Source organism: Hyperolius riggenbachi, chromosome 2 (assembly GCF_040937935.1).
Source record: "Hyperolius riggenbachi isolate aHypRig1 chromosome 2, aHypRig1.pri, whole genome shotgun sequence".
Lineage (NCBI taxonomy): Eukaryota > Metazoa > Chordata > Amphibia > Anura > Hyperoliidae > Hyperolius > Hyperolius riggenbachi.
Genome location: NC_090647.1, coordinates 300,363,885 through 300,390,675, shown reverse-complemented (window position 1 = coordinate 300,390,675; position 26,791 = coordinate 300,363,885). Strand labels below are relative to the sequence as shown.

The 26,791-nt window shown below is 42.1% G+C and overlaps 1 protein-coding gene across 5 annotated transcripts in view; it reads left to right on the top strand.

The window, feature by feature from the left end:
* Positions 1-26,791, top strand: part of INPP5B (inositol polyphosphate-5-phosphatase B) — a 187,539-nt gene that overhangs the window by 122,236 nt on the left and 38,512 nt on the right. For all 5 annotated transcript variants that reach the window (XM_068269026.1, XM_068269027.1, XM_068269025.1 and 2 more), the window contains 6 exons: positions 2,145-2,261; positions 2,401-2,588; positions 3,798-3,909; positions 13,532-13,641; positions 18,058-18,193; positions 23,660-23,770. In XM_068269026.1, the coding sequence (XP_068125127.1) occupies positions 2,145-2,261; positions 2,401-2,588; positions 3,798-3,909; positions 13,532-13,641; positions 18,058-18,193; positions 23,660-23,770 (774 nt within the window). The remainder of the gene's footprint in view (positions 1-2,144; positions 2,262-2,400; positions 2,589-3,797; positions 3,910-13,531; positions 13,642-18,057; positions 18,194-23,659; positions 23,771-26,791) is intronic.

The following is a 26,791-nucleotide window of genomic DNA, read 5'->3' as shown; positions in this document are numbered from 1 at the left end:
TCTCTGCATGGAGTTTTTTTCTATTGAAGCTGGTAAATTACCGAACTTCTACCGCACCTGTGAACATTTTTAGGGATTCGCACACAAAAGTCAAAAATACTGAATGCAATGATTTACCGAGCACTTAACATTTACCTATGAATCGAGGCCAATTTATCTTCAGTAGGCCATAGTCCAATATATTCCAGAAACTCCTTTTTTGATATACTGTATTCTTAAAGCAAACATCAATCTAATGATAATCTAGAAATACATAAGGAACTTCCATGCTACGTTCCACATGAATTGTAATTTTGAAGATCACTCAGACTCCTGAAAATCCCATAATTTAAATGCAGAGTCACCAATTTCCTTTCAGATAAATCCTTTATCCAGCTTTTGTGGGCATAGAAAATGGTTGTAGGAGTGGCAACAAAAGTGAATGCAACAGCAATTGAGACAAACAGGCTTCAGTGAGCTATTGTATCACTCAACTTCTATTCATTGCATTTATGGTAAGGTAAGATTGCAATGGCTCTATCGATCAAAGCTGCTATTGTGCCAAGAAAGGGGAAGGATGAGGGATCATGCATGAAAAGGGGTTTGCTAGTTTCTGGCCAGAACTCTCTATGGAAAGAACACAGCTTCATATCTCTGTGAATGCTGACAGGGTACCAGAGAAATTCTAAAAAGTGAAAGTAATAGTACCAGCGCACTATGTTCAAACAATGACATGAGCCGCAAATAACAAAACCAGCTGCACCTGTACCTCAACCTAACGCTATATTCCTTTATCACAATACGTGCAGTTAAATAAATCAGAATCAGAATCATATTTATTTCGCCAAGTACAACTGGGGTTGTACCCGGAACTATTTTTGGCTCATACAGGGTCGGAGATGTTACAAACACATGCATGCAATCAACACCTACAATCAGATACAGTAGTACAAGTAAGCATATACCTCTATATATACATATCCCAATGACCGTAGTGAAGGACGCGTGGGGAATCTGGAGTGCTATGTGAGGGGAGCAGCCTGCCAACTACTGACGGTGCTCGCTCGCTCCACAGCAGTTCCAGATGCCCCGCAGTGTGTCCAGGAAGAGAGTAGATAGAGAAAGAGAGAGATAAAGGATAGCTAAGAGAGACAAGAGAAGAACCAAGGCAAGAAGAGATGGACAGAGGCAGGGACCTTTGGGGCTGCAGATCAAAAAAGACACCCCTGGGTCCGACAATCAGTCCAACTGATGTGCGTGGATCTCCCCGAGGCCGCGGCAGTAAGAGGAATCCCTCGATGGAGAAATGGGCCGAGAGTCCACCTGGATGGCGGCCGCAAAAACACCGACAGCCGAAGCACACAGAGCCAGGACTGGTGGAGAGAAAACCAAGCTCTCCAGGGCCCATGGGGATCCAGGGCAGCCATGTGGAAAGAAGGATCCTCCGGCCTTGGTGGACGAGGCCTGCCATGTCGTATCCCACGTGCAGTGAGAGGCTAGTAGCAGCAGCGGAGGACCAGCTGTGGCCCTCTGTGCAGCGACATGGATCCTCCGGCAGCGCCTGCTGGCTGTTAGCGGTGGGGGAACAGCTGTGCGCTCCTTCCTTAGTGCTGGCCTCCATGGTGGCGGCTCTCAGGCCTCTGTGAGCGGTGGCATAGGGGCGGCCGCAGACTCCTCCGAGTGATGCTGGCCTTCAACTCGTGTAAACGTTCTACTAATGAAAACACACACACACCCCTATAAATATCTATCATCTCTCTCTCTCTCTCTCTCTCTCTCTCTCTCTCTGTAATTCTGGACCAGTGTCGGGAATGCGGCGAAAACAACACTTGCGTCACGCCTTAACGTGGAAGTATGAAAGTCTTTTATTACCCGGCGGTGTGGTGCGGTAAAAATACTGCACCACCATGGTGTAAAAGGGCCGTCAGAATTTCTTAGTGAACTCAGTATTAGGGAGTTACAGTGCTATAAACTGTTATAGCACTACCATATAGTTGAAGTGTGTATATATAAGTAACGTTTTCTCTAAAGGTATTTTTTTTTTTGTTTTTTGTTTTTTTTTGTTAGAATTTTAATTTTGTGTTAAAAAAAATTGACGGACTGATCTCGTATTGTGAGATTTCTCTGACCTACACCCACAAGTATTTTTTCATTATATTTTGCAGATAAAGTTAATAAGACTTGTTGGTATAATGCTGCTGCTATACGTTAAGAATGAGTTAGCAGTTCACATCTCAGAGGTGGAAGCTGAAACTGTAGGCACTGGAATTATGGGTAGGATGGTGAGTACAGAGCATGAAATGCCTGAGTGGTTGTATGTAAACAGGCCCAGAGCCTGTTTGTGAAGAAGGTTATTTTTTCAGTATTTCTCTTTCATATAATAAGTGAGGTTGGTTTTTCTATAGTTTCCTTATTTTGCAGGGTAACAAAGGAGGTGTAGCCATTCGATTTCGCTTTCATAACACTCATGTTTGTGTTATAAATTCCCACTTGGCTGCTCATGTTGAAGAATATGAGAGGAGGAATCAGGATTTCAGAGACATTTGCTCCAGAATGCAGTTTCCGCAGGTGGACCCGACGCTCCCTACTCTGACCATACACAAGCATGAGTATGTGTTTCCTGACATCTTCCAGCTATTCTGTATTTATGAGACGAGCAGGTTTAAAATGCACATAGCGGATGAATTGGGTGCTGCAATTGGCTGTGTAAACTTTCGATAATCAGAGCCGTTCATTCAGGTGCCAGTTTCAGCTAGTAGCCAGTCTGCTACTACATAGTACTGATCGGCTACAACTATTGGTCGTTTGGGTGCTGGATTTCTAGATTATTGTTAGGCACTTACAAGGGATATTGAGGGTTTTAAGGTTAGGCACTTACAGGGGGTTAGGCATTAAGTAGGCAGTCCTCCTTTTTAGGAACTTACAGGGAGGGGAATTTAGGGTTAGACACTTATAGCAGAGGGTTAAAGTGTATCTGAGACAAAAAAAAAAAGCATTTATACATACCTGGGGCTTGCTCCAGCCCCTTTCAGGCATTAGCTCCCTTTTCTTTTTACAGGGCTGACTTGATCTTTCGCTAGCCGTCAAGGTATATCTTCCAATCGCTGTCCGTCACCACATACTGCGCACCCCCATTGCTCTCTTGTCGCAGGGAGCATATGGTGTCTGCGCAGTACTACTGCACAGGTGCAGAATGCTCTTGGCGATGGTAATGCGTTGGGGGCACACTCAGCTGGGTCACACATGCACAGTATGTAACAACAGTGTTGATTAGAAGATATACCTAGACGGCCAGCGGTGGATCGATTTGGTCCGGAAGGGTGGTGAGCGAGCTAAGGGCCTGAAATAGGCAGGAGGAAGACACAGGTATGTATAATAGCTATTTTATCTCAGGTTTCCTTTAAGGTTAGAAGAGGTGGCCGGTAGAGCATTGTAAAATATCAGTAATTTAGATCACCAATATTTTATTATTAGTGGCACCACCCAGTGTCCAAATGATGCAGCGGTGCAATACATACTCTAAAATACTTGTGTGGTTTACCAGATTTTTTTTTATTTGGATAAACAAAAAGATTTTGATATCACAGTTAAGCCTTGTATAGGTTTAATAACAATAATTTGTGATTGTTTTGAGTGTCAGTGTTATGTCTGTACAGTTATCTGTTCTTCGTCTAGATTTAGCCATGCTGGATTTTTCTTCGCTGATTTCTATTGTAGACCCCTGCAGCAGTAGCTTTCCTCCTCTCCCCTCTCTGTGGTAAATAGCTTGTATATTCATGATATGTTAATATCAGAATATTTAATTTTGCTTTTCATAGCGCTGTACTATGGCTCGGAGATTTGAATTATCGCCTGAAGGATATAGATGCAGAGAAAGTCAAGAAACTCATTGAAACGAAGGACTACATAACACTGTATGAGTTTGATCAGGTATGAGGTGATCCACTGCCTTCATTACACTGGAATGTGTATGACAGGGGTTGTGAAACTAGTCCTGACAGGTCAAAAAGAAAATACAAATGTGGTTTTCCCTCGATGCAAGCTAGATGAACACACAGTAACTTCTGCACATACGTTACTCATTATTCCATAATCTGTCATTATATATCACTCCAGATTTAAAGGTTTTTTTTGTGGCATGCGGTGTCTGAAAGCAAAGCCATGAAGAGCTGTGAGGTTTATCCACAACCTTTATCTCATGACTTCTTTTTCCTTACCAGTTTCTTAACTTTAGAAATAAAATAATTTTTCTGCATTTTCCAAGGAAACTCAAAATACTGTAAGTTGTTCCTACAGTGGTTTGCAAAAGTATTCGGCCCCCTTAAAGTTTTCCACATTTTGTCATGTTACTGTCACAAACATGAATCAACTTTATTGGAATTCCATGTGAAAGACCAATACAAAGTGGTGTACACGTGAGAAGTGGAACAAAAATCGTACATGATTCCAATTAGTTTTTACAAATAACTGCAAAGTGGAGTGTGTCGTAATCATTCAGCCCCCTTTGGTTTGAGTGCAGTCAGTTGCTCATAGACATTGCCTGATGAGTGCTAATGACTAAATAGAGTGCACCTGTGTGTAATCTAATGTCAGTTCAAATACAGCTGCTCTGTGACGGCCTCAGAGGTTGTTATTACAGTGGCTTGCAAAAGTATTCGGCCCCTTTGAAGTTTTCCACATTTTGTCATATTACTGCCACAAACATGAATCAATTTTATTGGAATTTCACATGAGAGACCAATACATAGTGGTGTACACGTGAGAAGTGGAAGGAAAATCATACATGATTCCAAACATTTTTTACAAATAAATAACTGCAAAGTGGGGTGTGCGTAATTATTCAGCCCCCTTTCATCTGAGTGCAGTCAGTTGCCCATAGACATTGCCTGATGAGTGCTAATGACTAAATAGAGTGCACCTGTGTGTAATCTAATGTCAGTACAAATACAGCTGCTCTGTGACGGCCTCAGAGGTTGTCAAAGAGAATATTGGGAGCAACGACACCATGAAGTCCAAAGAACACACCAGACAGGTCAGAGATAAAGTTATTGAGAAATTTAAAGCAGGCTTAGGCTACAAAAAGATTTCCAAAGCCCTAAACATCCCACGGAGCACTGTTCAAGCGATCATTCAGAAATGGAAGGAGTATGGCACAACTGTAAACCTACCAAGATAAGGCCGTCCACCTGAACTCACAGGCCGAACAAGGAGAGCGCTGATCAGAAATGCAGTCAAGAGGCCAATGGTGACTCTAGACGAGCTGCAAAGAGCTACAGCTCAGGTGGGGGTATCTGTCCATAAGACAACTATTAGTTGTGCACTGCACAAAGTTGGCCTTTATGGAAGAGTGGCAGGAAGAAAGCCATTGTTAACAGAAAAGCATAAGAAGTCCTGTTTGCAGTTTGCCACAAGTCATGTGGGGGACACAGCAAACATGTGGAAGAAGGTGCTTTGGTCAGATGAGACCAAAATGGAACTTTTTGGCCAAAATGCAAAACACTATGTGTGGCGGAAAACTAACACTGCACATCACTCTGAACACACCATCCCTACTGTCAAATATGGTGATGGCATCATCATGCTCTGGGGGTGCTTCTCTTCAGCAGGGACAGAGAAGCTGGTCAGAGTTGATGGGAAGATGTATGTAGCCAAATACAGGGCAATCTTGTAAGAAAACCTTTTGGAGTCTGCGAAAGACTTGAGACTGGGGCGGAGGTTCACTTTCCAGCAGGACAACGACCCTAAACACAAAGCCAGGGTAACAATGGAATGGTTTAAAACAAAACATATCCATGTGTTAGAATGGCCCAGTCAAAGTCCAGATCTAAATCCAATCGAGAATCTGTGGCAAGATCTGAAAACTACTGTTCACAAACGCTGTCCAACTAATCTGACTGAGCTGGAGCTGTTTTGCAAAGAAGAATGGGCAAGGATTTCAGTCTCTAGATGTGAAAAGCTGGTAGAGACATACCCTAAAAGACTGGCAGCTGTAATTGCAGCAAAAGATGGTTCTACAAAGTATTGACTCGGGGCTGAATAATTATGCACAAATGTTTGGAATCCTGTATGATTTTCGTTCCACTTCTCACGTGTCCACCACTTTGTATTGGTCTTGAACATGGAATTCCAATAAAATTAATTCATGTTTGTGGCAGTAATATGACAAAATGTGGAAAACTTCAAAGGGGCCGAATACTTTTGTAAACCACTGTAAGTCTACAGAGCTTGACAGTTGATTAGGTTTTAATCTAATGTTTATTAAATGCTGACATGTTTCTCAGGGATTCTCCCCCGCTTCATCAGACAATGGAAATACAATGAATCAGCCATTAATATACACATTTTGGAGTGAGAAATTGTGTTTCAGAATTAGCCAATATGCAAATTAAGTACAGTGGGATGCGAAAGTTTGGGCAACCTTGTTAATCATCATGATTTTCCTGTATAAATCGTTGGTTGTTATGATAAAAAATGTCAGTTAAATATATCATATAGGAGAGACATTCAGTGATATTTGAGAAGTGAAATGACGTTTATTGGATTTACAGAAAGTGTGCAATAATTGTTTAAATAAAATTAGGCAGGTGCATAGATTTGGGCACTGTTGTCATTTTATCGATTCCAAAACCTTTAGAACTAAGTATTGGAACTCAAATTGGCTTGGAAAGTTCAGTGACCCTTGACCTACATACACAGGTGAATCCAATTATGAGAAAGAGTATTTAACCTCCCTAGCGTTCTGGACGAGCTAGGCTACCGCTCAGGCCCTGCTGGGCCGATTTGAATAATTTTTTTTTTTTAAACATGCAGCTAGCACTTTGCTAGCTGCGTGTTTCTCCGATCGCTGCCGCTCGCCGCCGATCTGCCGCTATCCGCCACGTAATAGGGCCCCCCCTCAGACCCCGTGCACAGCCTGGCCAATCAGTGCCAGGCAGCGCTGAGGGGTGGATCGGCACTCCCTATGATGTCACGATGTCGATGACGTCATTCCGTTCGTCGCCATGGCAATGGGGAAAGGCCTCAAGGAAATCCCGTTCAGAACGGGATTTCCTGATGGGCATAGGCGCCGGCGGCGATCGGATGGGTGGGTGGGAATCGGAAGGGAGGGGGGTATCATGTAGCTAGTGCCAGGCTAGCTACATGATAAAAAAAAATTAGGTATAATTAGTGCGGCTGCGCATAATCAGAACACCCAGCAGGTTAAGGGGGTCAGTTGCAAGTTTCCCTCCTCTTTTAATTTTCTCTGAAGAGTAGCAACACGGGGAGGTCTCAAAACAACTCTCAAATGACCTGACAAAGATTTTTCACCATCATGGTTTAGGGGAAGGATACAGAAAGCTTTCTCAGAGATTTCAGCTGTCTGTTTCCACAGCGAGGAACATATTGAGGAAAAGGAAGACCACAGGCTCAGTTCAAGTTAAGGCTTAAAAGTGGCAGACCAAGAAAAATCTAAGATAGACAGACAGACAGACAGACAGAAGCAACTAATGGTGAGAACAGTCAGAGTCAACCCACAGACCAGCACTAAAGACCTACATCATCTTGCTGCAGATGGAGTCACTGTGCATTGTTCAACCATTTGGCGCACTTTACACAAGGAGATACTGTATGTGAGAGTGATGCAGAGGAAGCCTTTTCTCCACCCACAGCACAAACCGAGCCGCTTGAGATATGCTAAAGCACATTTGGACAAGCCAACTTAATTTTGGAATAGGGTGCTGTGGAGTGATGAAACTAAAATTGAGTTATTTGGGCATAACAAGGTGTGTTATGCATGGAGGAAAATCAACACAGCATTCCAAGAAAAACACCTGCTCCCTATAGTAAAATATGGTGGTGGTTCCATCATGCTGTGGGGCTGTGTGGCCAGTGCAGGGACTGGGAATATTGTCAAAGTTGAGGGAGACATGGATTCCACTCAGTATCAGCAGATTCTGGAGACCAATGTCCAGGAATCGGTGACAAAGCTGAAGCTGCGCCGGGGCTGGATCTTTCAATAAGACGACCCTAAATACTGCTCAAAATCCACTTAGGCATTCATGCAGAGGAACAAGTACAACGTTCTGGAATGTCCATCTCAGTCCCTAGACCCGAATATAATTGAAAATCTGTGGTGTGAGTTAAAGAGAGCTGTCCATGCTTAGAAGTCATCAAACCTGAATGAACTAAAGATGTTTTGTAAAGAGGAATGGTCCAAAATACCTTCAACCAGAATCCAAACTCTCATTGGAACCTACAGGAAGTGTTTAGAGGCTGTAATTTCTGCAAAAGGAGGATCTACTAAATATTGATTTCATTTGTTTTATAGTGGTGCCCAAATGTATGCACCTGCCTAATTTTTAACAATTATTGCACACTTTCTGTAAATCCAATAAACTTCATTTCACTTCTCAAATATCACTGTGTATGTCTCCTATATGATATATTGAACTGACTTTTTTTTATCATAACAACCAACGATTTATACAGGAAAATCATGGCGATTAACAAGGTTGCCCAACCTTTCGCATCCCACTGTAATTACCCAAGGTGCAACGTTTCTCATAAGCCAATGGGAGTCAATATGCAAATGATGTCACTACCCAATGTGCATAGCATTTTTCAGAAGGGTTAAAAAGAACATCATAAATCATCAAATTACTTTAACGATAATAGCAATCACTTTTGTTGAAACGTGATTGGTGGTTGTTAGGGGTTACCACCTTCTCTTGGCACCAGCAGTACAGAACTGCGTTAAGTAACTTGACTTTCACAGCAGCGGACAATTGAGGAAGATCAGACTTCTTCAAACAGCGAAAGAGGTTTATTTGGCAATGCAAGAATACAGCCGGAATGCAGGTGCATCTTTAAGAATCTTGTTTACCTCAGCAAAGCACGAATGTGAAGTTCATCTTGCGTTTCATTGCATCTTAAATCGGTTCTAGCATGATTTAGGTTTCTCTTAAGAACAGTCTTTAACCCAGATATATTTAAATGCAATGCATTTGCAGATGACTTATTACTCACTCTGACAGACCCCATCATATCGATACCCAACGCCATCCAATCACTTAAGAGCTTCGGAATAGCCTTGGGTCTCCTGGGGAACCAAGAAAAAACAGAAGCATTAACTTTGAATTTCCCTCCCAATCTAGAACAACAGATTAAAGATAATTTCCACTTTGTCTGGAAAAATAAAATAATAAAATACTTAGGAATACAAATAACAGATGAGATTAAATCCCTTTATGAACAGAATTACCTCCCCCTTCTGAAGACAATAAAAGCTAAACTCCTAGCCTGGGAGAACTTGATAATTTCCTGGATGGGCAGGATTGCCTCAATTAAAATGATTACTCTGCCTAAATTGCTTTACCTATTCAGATCCCTACCGATAGAGGTCCCCCCGCTCGTATTTCCACAACGTACAGAAAGACATATCGAGATTTATCTGGAATAGAAGGAAACCACGTATTGCATCATCAATTATGTATAGGCATAAACTAAATGGGGATTGGGAGTTCCCAACATTCAAAAATTTTTTCTACGCAGCCAGGCTCTCTCAACTATACAGTGCAACATTTAGAAACCACTCTTCTCAATGGAGGGAAATAGAAAATGCCTTAATAGCCCCTTTTAGAATACAGGATGCGATTTGGTTCAAAGAAATCCCGAAATCTATCATAAACACAAATAACCCAATTATGTCCTATTCTTTCAAGCTCTGGAACATGTTACGCTTTAAATTTAAGCTGATATCCATAAACTCCCCACTGGCCCCCATTACTAGAAACCCTGATTTTATCCCAGGAATAGACCCTAGATATTATAAATGGTGGACGGAAAACAAGTTTATACACTTCCAGGATATATTGGTTAGCGGGACAGGCAATATCCAATCCACAATTAATCCACCACCTTCTGAAGTATTTCGCTCTATTCAACTTCAGCACTATATAACCCAGCAATGGAAAGAAAGTATCCCACCTTCATTGACAATACTAGAAAAATATCTTACTCAGAAGGGGGAAGTACTGAAGCCTATATCATTGTTCTATAAATGTCTCCTACTACCTTTAACACTGGAAAAAAAACTATCAAACAAAATGGGAAAAATATTTGGGAATATAAATAACAGACAGCCAGTGGACATTAATTTGGAAGAACACGTCTAAATGCTCTAGCAATGTTTCTCTGACAGAAACCTCCCTCAAACTCTTATATAGGACTTATCTAATGCCCACCAGAATAAACAAATATAAACCACAATCCCCAAGCACTTGCTTCAGGGGATGCCCGGACAATGGGGAATATATGCATATATGGTGGAAGTGTCCCAAGGCACAAGCCCTTTGGGGAAAAGTCCTATGAGTTATCAACAGAACTCTGGAACTTACCCCTCCACCCATCCCCGACACTGGCCCTACTTAATCTTAACTCACCATCCCTCCCTAGGGGAGGAAAAATCTTATTCACAAAATTTTTAGTAGCTGCCAGATCACATATTGCCCAATCCTGGCTTGTAACTGTTTTGTGCTGGGAAAAAGTTATACAAAAAATAAACTACATATGCCTTAATGAATACATCATGGCTCTTACTACAGGAGACTCTAATATGTTCCTATTCATATGGCAAGACTGGATATCCTGGACATATGGGAACCATCAACATACACTCATTCTAGGTAACACATGAAGGATATCTCCTTATTTTGACATCCATCATACTAGCGGCTCTTCCTACCCTTACTGACACTGATACTCAGACAACTCGGTCCAACCCATTTTAGGCTGTTTATCTGATTAACTAGTGCCATGTATACAATGATAGCCTAGTAGTTAAACTGTATTGTTTGTATGTTTTACCCACAAGGGGAAGATATGTTGATCTTCCTTACCTTATCTGGTTACAATCAATGACAAATGTATGACCTTAAGATGATGCATGCCATTTGAATGTCATTGTAATGTTCCTTCTTCAATAAAGCTATTTGAAAGTAAAAAGAACAGTCTTTAAGTTACGTTTCACTACAGCATATGAACAAAGTGAAATGAAGCTAGGAAAGTTGCAGTTGAAAGTAGAAAGGAAAAGTGATGGACTGTCCATTTCTTATAAACAGCCAGCCAAGGGTTAACTCTTGACCCTACCCAAGAGTTGCACAGTGAGTGGGTCATGTCTGTCAATCATATCTTGGAGACCACGGGAGGTGGCTATCGGCCACTGTGGTCATGTGGCTAAGGTCCTTTTGTGCAGCTGTAAATGTGGCTACCCTTATATGGAATTTCCTTCCGTCTTACCACGGAAAAAGATGTTATGTATTCCCAAGATTACAGTATGTGTTCCATCTGAAGATGTTTATGTTCTGCCGCCTTACCCAAACTGAATGTCTGGGCAAAGGGCAGATAAGCTGTTCTATGGCCTCGTTGAACATAAACAAAATGTTTCTCTAAAACTCTCTTTGGAAATGTCTCTTAAAGAAGAACTCTGTATATAGTCTCAGACTAAACCATAGTTCTCTTAAAGCTAATAGGGGATTTTATATTGCAAGAATCTGACCCATGAGATCGCATCTTACAACTTTATGGCTGATTTATAAGAAAACCATACACTTTAAATTCTTTCTGGTATCTCTAAAGTGCAAAGTGTAGGCTCCTAGTCTAGATGCCAACCATCCCACCCATTACACACATGGTGGATATACAGTATACAATAACGTACATATTGCATCAATTAAATGAATCTATACCTATATGAAATGTCTAAAAATGTAATAAATAGTATAAATAATTATAACAAATCAGTTGCGTCAGGAATCAAAGAACAACACCTTGATCAGATCCCTTTTATTCACAGGCAAGATTAGTTTATATAATGAATCTTCCTCTAGCCAATTTCTTCAAGTCATTTATTCAGGCCCCCGGTGTCAGGGTACCCAGTTTAGGATGCAGAATGATTCTTGCCTACTGAGTCCAGAATCCAGAATCTCTCAAGTTTACATGGATGATGAATTTGTTTAACCTCCCAAGTGGTAAGGACGAGCCTGACTCGTCCTGCTACAAGATGCTAATTAAAACCTCTCTGCTCTGCTTTCCCCCCCCCCCCCCCCCCCCCCCCACATATGGGATTCCCTAGGATTGCTGGATGGCTGTCAGCACACTGTGGGTAGTGATCTGTGCTACCCACTGTGTGCAAACATCCATCCAGCTACCAGCTATCCTAGGGAATCCCACATGCGGACCTGGCGAAGCAGAGAAGTTGCAGCTGCTTCCCTGCAGTAATCCCCTCTCCCTCAGTGATCCTTCCTGGAGCGATCTCCTCCCTTTCCCAGCGATCCCCCGCCTGCTTGCAGCAACCCCACCCTCCCTGCAGCGATCTGCCTGCCCACTGTGACCCCCTCCCTCCCTCCCTCCTTCCCTCTGAGATCCCCGGTGAGATCCCCCGCCTGCTTGCAGCAACCCCACCCTCCCTGCAGCGATCTGCCTGCCCACTGTGACCCCCTCCCTCCCTCCCTCCTTCCCTCTGAGATCCCCGGTGCTGTGCAGAAAGGGAAGATTACTCAACGTGCCTCTGTCCAGTGGCGATGGCACACCCTCCTCCGCCACGTAGAGCTCCATCTACTGTCCACAGCACTGGGGCGCAGCTTGATGACGTGATCAAGCAGCATCCCGGTACTGTAGACAGTAGACCAGAGCTGTACGGCGGAGGAGGAGGAGGTGTGATTGCTACTGGACAGAGGCACAGTGAGTAAATGCCTATACTGGGACACCTATAATTGGCTTACCTATACTGGGGCACATATTCCTGGTTTACCTATACTGGGGCACCTATAGCTTGCTAATACTGGGGCAACAATAGCTGGCTAACCTATACAGGGGCTTATACTCACCATTGGCGTGCTGACCCCTCATTGTATACCACTGATAGCTTCCCCAGTGTCTTCTTTCATGTCCCTCGGCGGATTTGATTCTCCCTAGGCGATGACCTGTTCACTGGCGATCAGTGTTGATGACTCCAGGGTCACGCAGCGTCATCAGTATCTGGAGGCAAACAATTTTTTTTGGGGGGGGGGGGCGGTGGAAAAAAATGCTTGAAGAGTATTTTAAATTAAATGAACCACTTCTTGCACAGAACTCCTGGGGAAATTGAATGCCAGGGAGGTTAATAATAGTTGCCTTCAAAAGGCTAACATCCTTATTATGGGTATGGTAAAAATGATTTGATAACCCCTGCTTAAGTTCTCCGTTAGTTATGTTTGACCTGTGTTTAAGCGTTTCTAGAAGGTTTGTTTAGTAGGACTTAGGTGAAAAAAGATTGCATGCTCATTTGTTTCCAGTTCTACTGCTAAATCGAGGATATTTGCAGTAAACTACAATTATGTTCTAAGGAAAATCTTGTACACCATAGTCCTAAGAATGTGTACAGTATTTGTATAGTTTGCTGTGTTCCCATTCATAGTGGGGTTTTTTTTTTTTTGGTTTTTTTTTTTTTTTTTACATAGTAAAACTGAACTTTTTAGCTAATTTCCTCACCAATTTGGCACTCACATGAAATAACTCCTTGTCTGTCAATTAGTTGAAGCTGCAGATGGAGGAAAAAGCAGTCTTCAATGGTTTTACGGAAGGAGAGATAAAGTTTCAGCCAACCTACAAATATGACACTGGCTGTGATGAATGGGATACAAGGTAAGTCTTGATAGGAGCACAAGATGCCAGTGTGTTAAAATACAATGACAGCTAGTCAGCTGGTTGGAAATTGCAACAACATTGAAAGGTTATGTTCCTCAAGCTTCACAAGCAATTGCCATACTTGGCAGATAGAAGAAACAAAGGAGCGCTCCTTGGTGCATTAACTTTTTAATCTTAAAAAACACGCAACATGGATACACTTACAATGTGTAGATGAAATGAGCGCTTGTCAGGCCTGCTGGCGGTTCTCTCCCTGCTCCTGTGCCTGGCCGGGGCAGCGGGAGCAGTGGTGTCGGCGGGGGGTGAATCGCGGTGGGCGGAGCCTGGTGTGCGGGAGCCGTATGACGTCACGACGCGTTTCGGCGTAACCACGCCTTCGTCAGGTTACGCCGAAACGCGTCGTGACGTCATACGGCTCCAGCACACCAGGCTCCGCCCACCGCGATTCACCCCCGCCGACACCACTGCTCCCGCTGCCCCGGCCAGGCACAGGAGCAGGGAGAGAACCGCCAGCAGGCCTGACAAGCGCTCATTTCATCTACACATTGTAAGTGTATCCATGTTGCGTGTTTTTTAAGATTAAAAAGTTAATGCACCAAGGAGCGCTCCTTTGTTTCTTCTATCTGCTACTTAGGATCACTGGTGCCACCCAGTTGAAGGAGCAGCACCTGTAACCCTTCTCAGTACCAGGACAGCGCAGGTCACTTTTTACATTTGGAATTGCCATACTTAGCGGCATACATTTTACAGTATTTTTCGGACCATAAGACGCACTTTTTCTCTCTGAAAAGTGTGTGTGTGTGTGTGTGGGGGGGGGGGGGGGGGTGTCAGTGCGTCTTATGCACTGAATGTCCAAGTGCCCGCTCCCCCTCCATTATGGGGGGCACCTACCTACCTAACTAACCAATACTGGTGGAAACTATACTGGCTACCTATATTGGAGGCACCTGCCTAGCTAACATATACTGTGGGCATCTACCTGTATAACCTATATTAGGGGCAACTATACTGGCTACCTATATAAGAGGCACCCACCTAGCTAACCTATACTGGGGCACCTACCTATCTAACCTATATCGGCGGCACCTGCCTATCTAACCTATACTGGGGGCAACCATACTGGATACCTATACTGGAGGCACCTACCTGGCTAACCTATACTGGGGCACTTATGCCTGGCTACCTATACTGGGGGGACCTATAGCTGGCTACCTATAATGGGTGCAAATAGACCTGGCTAACCTATACTGCGGGCACCTATACCTAGCTCCACGGGGGGAGGGGGGCACAATTTTGACACCCTCGCCCTGGGTGCAATTTAGCATAGAAACTGCCCTGACCTCTCTTGACTCCCTCACTGCTGTTTGAACCTCGGAGCCGTGTCTTGGGATGCTGCAGCACTGTGGATGTTTAAGCTGCAAGTGCTGTCGACTTGCATGGCTACTGGAAGACTGGACTGCAGGATGCAGTCTGTGTTACTGAAGAGTGGTGAGATCTTACCGATGGAGCATTTAACATACTTTGTGTAGTTAGCCAGCAGCCCCGTGTACCATTGCGCTAGATGTTTTTAGTAGTTTGGGTTATAGGGGTGGGCATGATCTACGCAGGGTAGTTGTAGCTGGTGGGGCAGCAGGGGTTAGTATAGCTTCTAAAGACACAGCTTTGGGAGGAAGAAACTCCGTAAGACGGCCCAGCATCATGAACGCACCAGGTTTAGTATATTTTTTTCCCCCTGGTCTGCATGGCAAACTAGTGCACATGCTATTTCCAGGTGTCAGTGCTACACCATTCAGATGCTTGTTGATTGTTGGCAAGTACTTATCCTAAGGAAAAAAAACACTTGTAGGTATGTGGTTTATATGATTTTGTAGGTAGTATATTTAGCACATCCTTCCCACACTCTCGTCTGTACAGACCTTTTACTATATAGTAAAATATGTGACTAGCCAAAGTATAAAAAGATAGAAAGTAATCAATTGCAGCATGATAAAGTACTTTTTGTTATCAGTTGTCCTTTGATTAGTTTGCCCACTGGTAAGTACCTGATCTTTTTGTAGTTAAAAATTAAAGCACACAGGCGAAGGATCCAGATTTTTCATAACATTTATCCCAAGTTTATGTGCCAACTATGATTATGTAACACCACCCAGCCCTAAACCAACACAGGAAGTACTAACAATAGGTTGAATACTTCACTTGTGCTGATTCACAGTGGCCTTTCCCTCTCATTCATCTTCTACAATTTCAGAACTAACTCCAGTATTTCTAATCCTGACGGTAGAGCAGGAAAATCTCAATGTGAGGGGATATTGCATTCCACTCAGTGTTAATGTTACAGATCTACTGATCAAGAAATGAGGATGCTATAATTAATGAATATATCCACACTGATCATCAAATGAGTGTCCTATTGCATATAGTAGAACAACAATTTCACCTCTGAAAAACATCACCACCCTCAAGTATATCGGAATAATAAATATTACATTTAAATGATTGATCCAATATAAAACATTGAAAATGAAAACTATAGCAACAATTCATCATCTATTTCATCAAAATATATATTCAATTAATGAAAATGTAAATATGTAAATAATAGCAGCAATGTAAATGTATCCACATAATAAATAATTCGCAAAAAAAAAAGAAATGTGATTACCGTAATGCAAAAAGGTGACCGTGCAGGGAAAAAGCAGTGTTAGGGCTCGTTTCCACTATAGCGAATCCGCATGCGGGCACTGCACGCGGATTCGCATAGGCAATGTAAGTGGATGGGGCTGTTTACACTTGTGCGGCTGCGGCAGCGTTTTTCGGTGCGGCAGAAATCTGCACGGCAGGGCCGTCAGATTTCGCGTGCAGAAGGAATGTGCGCGAATCGCCGCTAATATAACTAATAGGGAAATCGCATGCGGGGTGACCATGCGTTTTTTGCCACGAAATCGCATGCGATTTCGCATAGGTATTAATGTTAATTTACTCAGGCAGTGACATGGTTAAATTCGCATACAGCCTTACCTATGCGGAATCGCATGCGGAATCGCACCCGCATGCGATTTCGTCCGCGGTGGAATGCAGGCGATTCCGCAACGCTATGGTGGAAACGGGCCCTTAGGGCCTGTCTCCACTCTTGCTGTACAGGAAAACTGAGAACCAATGTTAATCAATGGGCTAGTTCACACCTGAATGCGTTTTTCACATGCAGAAAAACAACTGACAGCAATGCAGCACTGCAATAAGACTATTCATGATGAAAAACTGACACACAGAAAAACTGACGACTGGAGACAGGCCCTTAGCTGTGATACTAGTGGAGCCTATGTGGGTAGCGCTCCCTCTCTCCATTATCCTGGACCTTCACCACTCTTGACATTGCTGCTATTATTTACTACCTCAGTACAGTTGAATATATATTTTGATGAAATGGAAGATGAATTGTTACTATGTTTTTAATTTTTGATGATTTTATATTGGATCAATCAAGGGTGGTGCTGTTTTTCAGTGGCAAAATTTATTTTTCTACTAAGAAACTAGGATGCACTATCAAGTATAAATGCAGCCAGTGGAGTAGCAAAAGGTTATGCAGAGATTGTTTCTGCACTGTAGTCCCTCGACCAGAGGGGTTCACCTGGGACCCTCGTTAAGCTGTTGCATAAACCCTTCATTGGTGCTATACTTTTACCTACTGATCACCTATGTGTTTTGAATCGTGGTAATAATTTACAAATTATACTGCTCCCCTATTTATACCTCTCTAATGCTGCAATTGCCCTTTGATGTTTTTTTGCACTCTAAGGGCTGGTGCACACCGAGCGGCTTTTTGGGCGTTTTCAGATCCGCTTGCGGCTGCGGATCTGCTTGGTCAATGTATCTCAATGGGGTGGTGCACACCAGAGCGGCAGGCGTTTTGCAGAAACGAAAAATGCCTGGGTGAGGCATTTTTTGGATTTCGGATGCGTTTCTGCCTCAATGTTAAGTATAGGAAAAAAACAAACCGCTCTGAAAAACGGCACTTCAGAGCGGTTTTGCAGGCGTTTTTGTTACAGAAGCTGTTCAGTAACAGCTTTACTGTAACAATATATGAAATCTACTATACTGAAAACCGCAGCAGCAATCCGCAAAACGCTAGCAAAACGCCTCATAAAAATAAAAAAAAGCGTTTAAAAATCTGCTAGCGTTTTGCGGATCTGCTAGCGGGTTTTGGTGTGCACCAGCCCTAATTATGTATAAAGTGCTTGAGGGGGCCCTGAGCTATGCCACTCAATGCAGCACTTCAATTCCAAGACTACTGCCACCGTCATTACTGATTGATAGAATTTTTACTTTCTAGCTTCAAATTAAAATAATTTTATAGAAAAAAATTGTGAAGGCTTAAATAACTGCAGTATTGTGCCTCCTCTTCTATCCCTGCAGTGAAAAGTGCCGTGCCCCTGCCTGGTGTGACCGCATACTATGGAAAGGCAAACATATCACACAGCTAGAATATCGAAGTGTTATGGGGCTGAAAACAAGTGACCATAAACCAGTCAGCTCTCTCTTTAGTATTGGGGTAAGGACGTTAACTTGTGCTTTGTTTGAGTGCTCACATTACAGGCAGTGACTTGGATTCATGTATACTCACACAGCATAACTTTTTTTTATCACTTTTGCACATCACTTTCATCATATGAAAGAGAACCAGTCACAAATAGGAATTTGTAATTATCCAGTTGTCCATTAATAAATTGCTCTACCAGTCAAGTTTTTACCCTCCGTGTAATCGTGTAGTGTAATTGCATTGTTTTTCATCACCTTTGTGCAATTTAGCTATGTGTGAGGCTGCAAGAGCCATACAGCTGCTGCTTTACTGTCTGACTTGGAATAAAACTCCAAGCTTTGCTGTTTAATTCAGCAATGCCTTTGTAATTTATGCCTTTTCAAGTTTTTTAACCTTCACATCAGCCTGGAAAAATTCCTCTGTAGCCATCTCATATGTATGTTTAGCAACTTCCAGCAAATTTGATTAGTATGTATTTTCTATGCTAGAAATCTATTACTCCAACATGTCTCATTGATCAAATTTCAAATAAATATTGATCAGAAAGGCCGGAACATTTATGTCAGGTGGAGGAGGAGAGGCGGTCGATCAACGGGCCATATCATTGCACTGCATCGAACAATGCAACGCTGCTGTGTTATTAGTTTTCAGTAGATTTCCTGCTTAAAGTGTGTGTGTGTGTGTGTGTGTGTGTGTGTGTGTGTGTGTGTGTGTGTGTGTGTGTGTGTGCGCGCGCGCCTGCGTTAGGAATCAATCTCTCTCTGATCAGTTAGGAATCTATTGTTTTGCCACATTGGGAGGCAGTTGATAAGTGTATGGGCAGCTTAGAGTACTTATTTTATAATATGTTTTAATACAAAGCCCTGCACGGATCAGTGTGTGTTAGCAGCAGTAAATCACCAATTCACCTGCCAGCAGTGCTCTTTGGAGCTCCAAGCTCCGACCCTCCCCTCGGCAATATCACCATGTAATTTTTTTTTTTCTAAAGCATTTTCTAAAGTGTTTCAAAGTTTTGTGGCCAAAAAGCTTTGGAACACTTTGAATAAAGATGGCCATGGCTGTCTTGCCACTGGAGGGGGCATAGTTTCAGAACTCTTAATTATTTATGGGTGGCGGGTGAGTTACTGCTGCTGACACCCACTGATCCGTGCAGGCGGGGAGGTAGTTTTGCATTAAAAGGGTTTACACATTATAAAATAAGTACCAGTACTCTTTAATAGGGTCTTCTTTACACCATTGGCTGACTTGCCTTGATGAAACCGCCTATCAGTGAGAACCTAGGAGACTGTAACTAAGGTTGATATAACCTCAAGTAATGGCACACTTGAGTAGAAGGCTCGTTTGCAGAGGTCTATTAAAGTTCAACAACATAAAAGAGATATCCAAAAATTGCTTGCTATAAATATAACTAGTAGGATATTTAAAGTGAACCCAAGTTGAAAATAAACTGATAAGATAAACAATTTATGCTTCTACTCTTTCATTACTTTTTTAGATATCACATGGTTTTATTTTATATAGAAACATTTATAAACTAGATTGTTTTGTTGCCTCTGCTCAGTGCCAGCCTAATAAGTGTCCCAGAGTTAGAAAAAGGTCAATAGTTTATGTGCATGTCTTGTTCAAACGTTGTATTCTGCCTGGAAAACTGTTATGGCTGAGAAGCAGCACTGGACTGTTGCTCAGTGGTCCAAAGTACTTTTTTCGGATGAAAGCAACTTTTACATGTCATTCGGAAATCAAGGTGCCAGAGTCTAGAGGAAGACTGGGGAGAGGGAAGTGCCAAAATGCCTGAAGTCCAGTGTCAAGTACCCACAGTCAGTGATGGTCTGGGGTGCCATGTCAGCTGCTGGTGTTGGTCCACTGTGTTTTATCAAGAGCAGGGTCAATGCAGCTAGCTAGATTTTGGAGCACTTCATGCTTCCATCTGCTGAAAAGCTTTATGGAGATGAAGATTTCATTTTTCAGCACGACCTGTCAGCAAACTATATTTCACTCTAAAGAATAAAAAGTATTGTTGTTAAACTGATCTAGTCCAAAAGTACGCTTGCTTTAGTTGTCAGGGGTTAATCTAATATTGATATTGAGCTAAAGGAAGAATATGCTCATAGACACAGCACCACACAACTATATATATATAATAATAGAAAAATGTCACAATTTTATTGATTAATTGTATACTTCCAAAAAGATGATAAAAACACTAAAAACAAGCCACCACAGTCAATTGGCATATAACAATATCAAGTAATGCTCATAACAATAATTGGCCATCATATTGATTCTAAAATAGTATAAGGTAGAAAAAAATGGTGTGGCTATGCTCAAACTGAGCATGCCCCCATTTGAACCCGGGTTCAGTACCTCTCAAGGAACAATATATAATAAAGTGCATATATTAGTGCAAATGGTGCATACAAAACAATCAGTGACCATATACAATGTAGAATATATATATCTCAATAGTGCAAAAATAATGACCAAAAACCTGGAGGAAAAGATGGCAGGAGGAACGTTTGGGAGAGACAGAAAGTGGGCAAGATACAGTGGAGTGAGGCAGAGGGATACTTATCCGGTATGGATGGCCAAGACAGGAGCTCGTGGTGGCTGAAAAGAGGCCCTCGGTGGACTACTCCACCGGTTCCGCGGCCGTCACGCCGCTTTTTCAAGAGTGCGAGGGGTTCTCCGTGAAGGTACAGCGTGTAACGCTGTTTAAGTACAGGAAGCTGAATACGTCGCGTGTGCGCCATCAAGGACGTCACACGCGGCGTGAATGGGCGTGGCTAGTGGATCGAGGCAATGTGGGTTCCGGCGAGACCAGACTGGAGCGCACCAAGAGGAAGTGAGAGGACGCAGAGTGAGGAAGTGTCCACGCTGGAGCGCATACAGAAGACGTAAGTATAAAAGAAACACCAGACGGAGAAAAAAGCCACATAGGAGCGCATTAGAGGAAGTAAGTATATAGGCAATAGGTAATACATAACAAAACTATAATATATATCAAAGAGGAAATATCCATCATTGACTATACATATAATCATCCAAAAGTATATCAATTTACATCAGGGGAGACAATAATCTATCAATTCATTTTTACCCCAAGCCACATCAAAAATCATAGGAATACCCCAATCATATCATAAGGGACAATATTGTATGGATACTCGCCCTCAGGGAGCACCCACATAAGGGGAACCCCAGAAAAGAGGGGGGACCCAGAGAGCAATGAGTAACAGGTTGGCACCCTGTAAAAATAGAAAATATACAGATATATAAACAGTATATATGAAAAATGCTGGATCCATGTACAGTTCAAAACTGTACATGGGGTTTTTGAACTGTACATGGGGTTTTTGAACTGTACATGGTTCCCCTTATGTGGGTGCTCCCTGAGGGCGAGTATCCATACAATATTGTCCCTTATGATATGATTGGGGTATTCCTATGATTTTTGATGTGGCTTGGGGTAAAAATGAATTGATAGATTATTGTCTCCCCTGATGTAAATTGATATACTTTTGGATGATTATATGTATAGTCAATGATGGATATTTCCTCTTTGATATATATTATAGTTTTGTTATGTATTACCTATTGCCTATATACTTACTTCCTCTAATGCGCTCCTATGTGGCTTTTTTCTCCGTCTGGTGTTTCTTTTATACTTACGTCTTCTGTATGCGCTCCAGCGTGGACACTTCCTCACTCTGCGTCCTCTCACTTCCTCTTGGTGCGCTCCAGTCTGGTCTCTCCGGAACCCACATTGCCTCGATCCACTAGCCACGCCCATTCACGCCGCGTGTGACGTCCTTGATGGCGCACACGCGACGTGTTCAGCTTCCTGTACTTAAACAGCGTTACACGCTGTACCTTCACGGAGAACCCCTCGCACTCTTGAAAAAGCGGCGTGACGGCCGCGGAACCGGTGGAGTAGTCCACCGAGGGCCTCTTTTCAGCCACCACGAGCTCCTGTCTTGGCCATCCATACCGGATAAGTATCCCTCTGCCTCACTCCACTGTATCTTGCCCACTTTCTGTCTCTCCCAAACGTTCCTCCTGCCATCTTTTCCTCCAGGTTTCTGGTCATTATTTTTGCACTATTGAGATATATATATATTCTACATTGTATATGGTCACTGATTGTTTTGTATGCACCATTTGCACTAATATATGCACTTTATTATATATTGTTCCTTGAGAGGTACTGAACCCGGGTTCAAATGGGGGCATGCTCAGTTTGAGCATAGCCACACCATTTTTTTCTACCTTATACTATTTTAGAATCAATATGATGGCCAATTATTGTTATGAGCATTACTTGATATTGTTATATGCCAATTGACTGTGGTGGCTTGTTTTTAGTGTTTTTATTATCTTTTTGGAAGTATACAATTAATCAATAAAATTGTGACATTTTTCTATTATTATATATATATAGTTGTGTGGTGCTGTGTCTATGAGCATATTCTTCCTTTAGCTCATGGTTTTTTGGTGCTCTAGCACACACAAAAGGGTTTTTGAGTGCAGTGCTCTCTCTTGCTATTTGCTAATATTGATATTGGCTGCAACATTACAAAGCTAAACCTTAATCGTTGTGAACTTTGATCGTGTAACAAAAATAACTCTTAACCTGTGACTGCTTTAGTGGTGAGTTCATAGCAGCTAATAATCAGCTGTTCAGCTTTTACACACCTGTAATAGATTCAGCTTTACAGAGGAACTGTAGTGAAAATTACGTAATGAATACAATTGCTTATTTTGTTACATTCATTTATAAATGATTTAGTCAGTGTTTATTTAGTTAGTGTCAGCAACTGTAAAATATTTCCCACTCTGATTTACATTCTTAAATTTATCACATGTGGTGACATTTTTAGTAATGGCAAGTGATTTCTGCGGAATGTTTAACGAGAGTTCAGAAACCAGTATAAAATATACCTACTCATACCTCTGTGAAGTAAGAATTCCGCATAGCTAATTAGCCCAGGCTAAATATCAGTGTAAATATCGTATTGTCACTAACTGTCACTTAGAGAGGCTCACAATCTAATGGTCTAGGGCCAATTTGAGGAGGAAGCCCATTAACTTATTTAGATGGTTTTTTTTGTTAGCTTTTTTTTGGGGGGGGGGGGGGGGGGGACTGGCGTGTCTGGAGGAAACTCAGACAAACACAGGAGGAACATACAATCTCTGTGCAGATAGTTCTCTGGCTGGGATGCGAGCTAGTGACCCAGCACTGCTAGGCAAGAGTGCTATCCTCTACACCCCTATGGTGCCCATATTCTAAAATGCCAATTGCGATGTCAAAAGTAGCTATCTTCAGAAAACAGGATCATTAAAGTTTACAGAAGAGGGGTTCCTTTACTCTCATATTATTAGGACAGTTAACATGTTTTCAAGTTATTTTACCTGAACTCTTGTGGTCATTATAGGAGGAAGTCATTAAATATTTTCTGCACATATCTGTTTCATTTTCAGGTGAAAGTGGTTAATGAAGAACTGTATAGAAAAACTTTTGAGGAAATTGTCCGCTCATTGGATAAGATGGAGAATGACAGTATTCCTTCAGCTACAATTTCTCAGAGAGAGGTATAGATGTTCTTTCTTAATGTCTTGCTGTTATACATTTTAATAAAAATACGGTCAACCTCCATCTAAAACCCGTTTCACTGTGTTGACAGTTGGAACAGGTTGATCCCTCCAAAAGGATTTCAGTAATGTCTGTGTCCAAGTTTAATATTTGTAACTGCATAGGTATTAAAGGAATCACTTCAATAGTGACACCACTATGTGAATAACCCTTTCTTGCTTTACAAAAATGCATTCTTTTGTCTGTGTCACAGTTAAAGAACACCTGAACTGAAAGGAACATGAAGGTTGCCATATTTATTTCCCTTTAAACAATACAAGTTGCTTGGCTGACCTGCTGATCCTCTGCCATTAAAGCGGTATTGTCACCATAAAAATCAGATTTCAACAGCAACTGGTCTGAGTGTATTAAGTGATAAAGATGCTAATACTGCATTCAAAACTTGCACAACTTTTTCTGCTGTTATGGTTTGGAGTTATCACATACCTTAGGAGCACTGGCCCTTGTGCCAAACAGTGCCAAAGAGTTGAATGCTGGGAGTTCTTTTTTAACTAGAATATATTCATCCTCTTCCATTTATTTCCCTTCCTAGCTGATCACTTGTGTTTATAAGCAAGGCTGAGGTGACTCAGTGATTGGATGTGTAAATAAAAAAAAAAAAGATTCTGGGAGGAGGGCAGCTAATGAATACACAATGAGCAAGAGAAGGGAGGGGGGAAAACCAGAGTCAGGGAGGATATGATGTCAGCATTAGCTTGGCAAGATGGCCACTACCTAGAATTGGATTTTCTGCTTTTCCTTTATAAAATTCACAGGAATCATTACGTGGATAGCACAATACATCTGTTATGTAAGTAGAAGTAGTATGTATCTACTTATATATGTGTTTTTTTATTTATAGGTTAGCATGGGTGTCGCTTGTTCTTAAACATTTTTAACTTTAGACCCTGAACAAGCATGCAGATCAGATGTTTCTGACTGAAGTCTGTCAAGATTAGCTGAGTGCTTGTTTCAGGTGTGTGATTCAAACACTACTGCAGCCAAAGAGATTAGCACGCCAGGCAACTGGTATAGTTTAAAGGGAAATAAATATGTCAGCCTCCATATCCCTCTTAGTTGAGGAGTCGTTTAAGGTACCCATACATATCTCGATCGTCCACCAGAATAACCACTATAGAGGGATCTCTATTGCTGGCCCAGAAACTTTAGACAGATTTCCAATAGATGTATTTAAAATCATCCTATCGCTACTTCCTCCAGGCTGCATCCCTCTCCCCCCCCCCCCCCTTCCAACATGTCAATTTAAATTATTTTTAGATGTAATATTTAGGAACCAAGTTGTGCAGGCACCACCGCTGTAATTAAAGCTAGAAGCTCCTGCACGACTTGCATCCTGCATTTAACACCTCCAGTGGTGTCGAATGCTGTTTGCCCGGGCACACCCTCTCCTTTGTATGGGTGCTGTCCCACCCTTCCTCATAGTATTCTAGATTTAATATTTCATATTCTAATTTTATTTTAGTCTTATGTTGCCTTTGTCTCAACAGTTTTTTGTTTTCTTTTCATTTCATCTAACTTTTTTCATCTTACTAATCTTGAGCAAGGGCTCACGGCTACTTAAAAGTGCCTAAGCACTAAAATTCATGTTTTGAATGAGGTTTAATTGCCTCAGGTGTGCGGCGGTGCAACAAAGTGTTATTTACCCATAAGTCCGGCGTATATTGTGCGCTCCAAACCGCTTGCACGTGTCCTATTGGACGCTGTGCAAGCCTCACCACCGCGCACTTCCTCCTTCCGGCTTGGAGGAAGTGCGCGTAGTGAGGCTTGCAGTGCATCCAATAGGACGCATGCACGCTGTTGGGAGCGCACAATATACGCCGGACTTATGGGTAAATAACCCTTTGTTTCACCGCCGCACACCTGAGGCAATTAAACCTCAATTAAATCATGAATTCAAGTGCTTAGGCACACGTAAGGTACTCGTGAGCCCATCACTGATCCTGGCATCACATTAAAAGGAATTTTCATAAAACAGTATTTGTCCATATCAACATTTTGAAGTGCTGTCTTTGTTTTGCATTTTTTAATTTTGAATATAGGACAAAGGCGTAACATTTACATTTGCAGCTTTTCACATTCATTTAGTTAAAAAAAAAAGAAAAAAAAGTAGTCTGGTGCTGGGAACTGACTACACCCACTGCAGCTTCTGACAAGTCTGACATTACACCATTGGTTCTGGCTGTCATACGAGACATATTCCTATCTACATACATGAGGTAGTGTAGATAATAATAGGGGCCTCTGTATGATTCAGGCTACTGATTTCTTTATGTTGGACTAAAAAATATATTTCTGTTTGTAAACATTAGTTAAAAATGTTAAAAATTGTAGCAAATAAATGAAATGTAAGCATTATGATGTATCTATACTCTTCTAGCCACAGCACTTAGTTGTTAGGCCTTGTTTCCACTAGGGTGCTGTATTCGAATCAGATGCAGCATTCGTGCTGATGGGAATATGCATCTAATCCCCCCCCCCCCCCCCCCCCACAGAGCTAAAAGACAGCCCCATGTGTTAGGACTACAGAGCTCCAGACATCATTTCTGATAGCACTAGCAGATGTAGATAGTGCTTTGACTTAGGGCTGTCACCCACTATTAATCGAGAATCGCAAATACTAAGTGATTTGTTAAACATATTCAAAACGATTTTGATAGTGATCTGATGGAATGTGAATTCCCCCCCCCCCCCCCCCCCCGTGTATTCCTTCAATTGCAATTGTTATGAAAACACCACTGACAGCATATTTTTGATTTTTGTACAGATTGCAAGTGCTGTAGTGGAATCACACTTATAGAGTGCTACTGTCCTAATGGCAGCGCTTTGCAAATCAATGGCAATCAGCAAGTGCACGAAAAGAGCTGCTAGTGGATCCTGGCGCTGATCTATTCCAAAGCACAGACTATAATACATGCATGCTATGCATGTTCACTGCTAGCTCCTAATTCAGACCAACTACT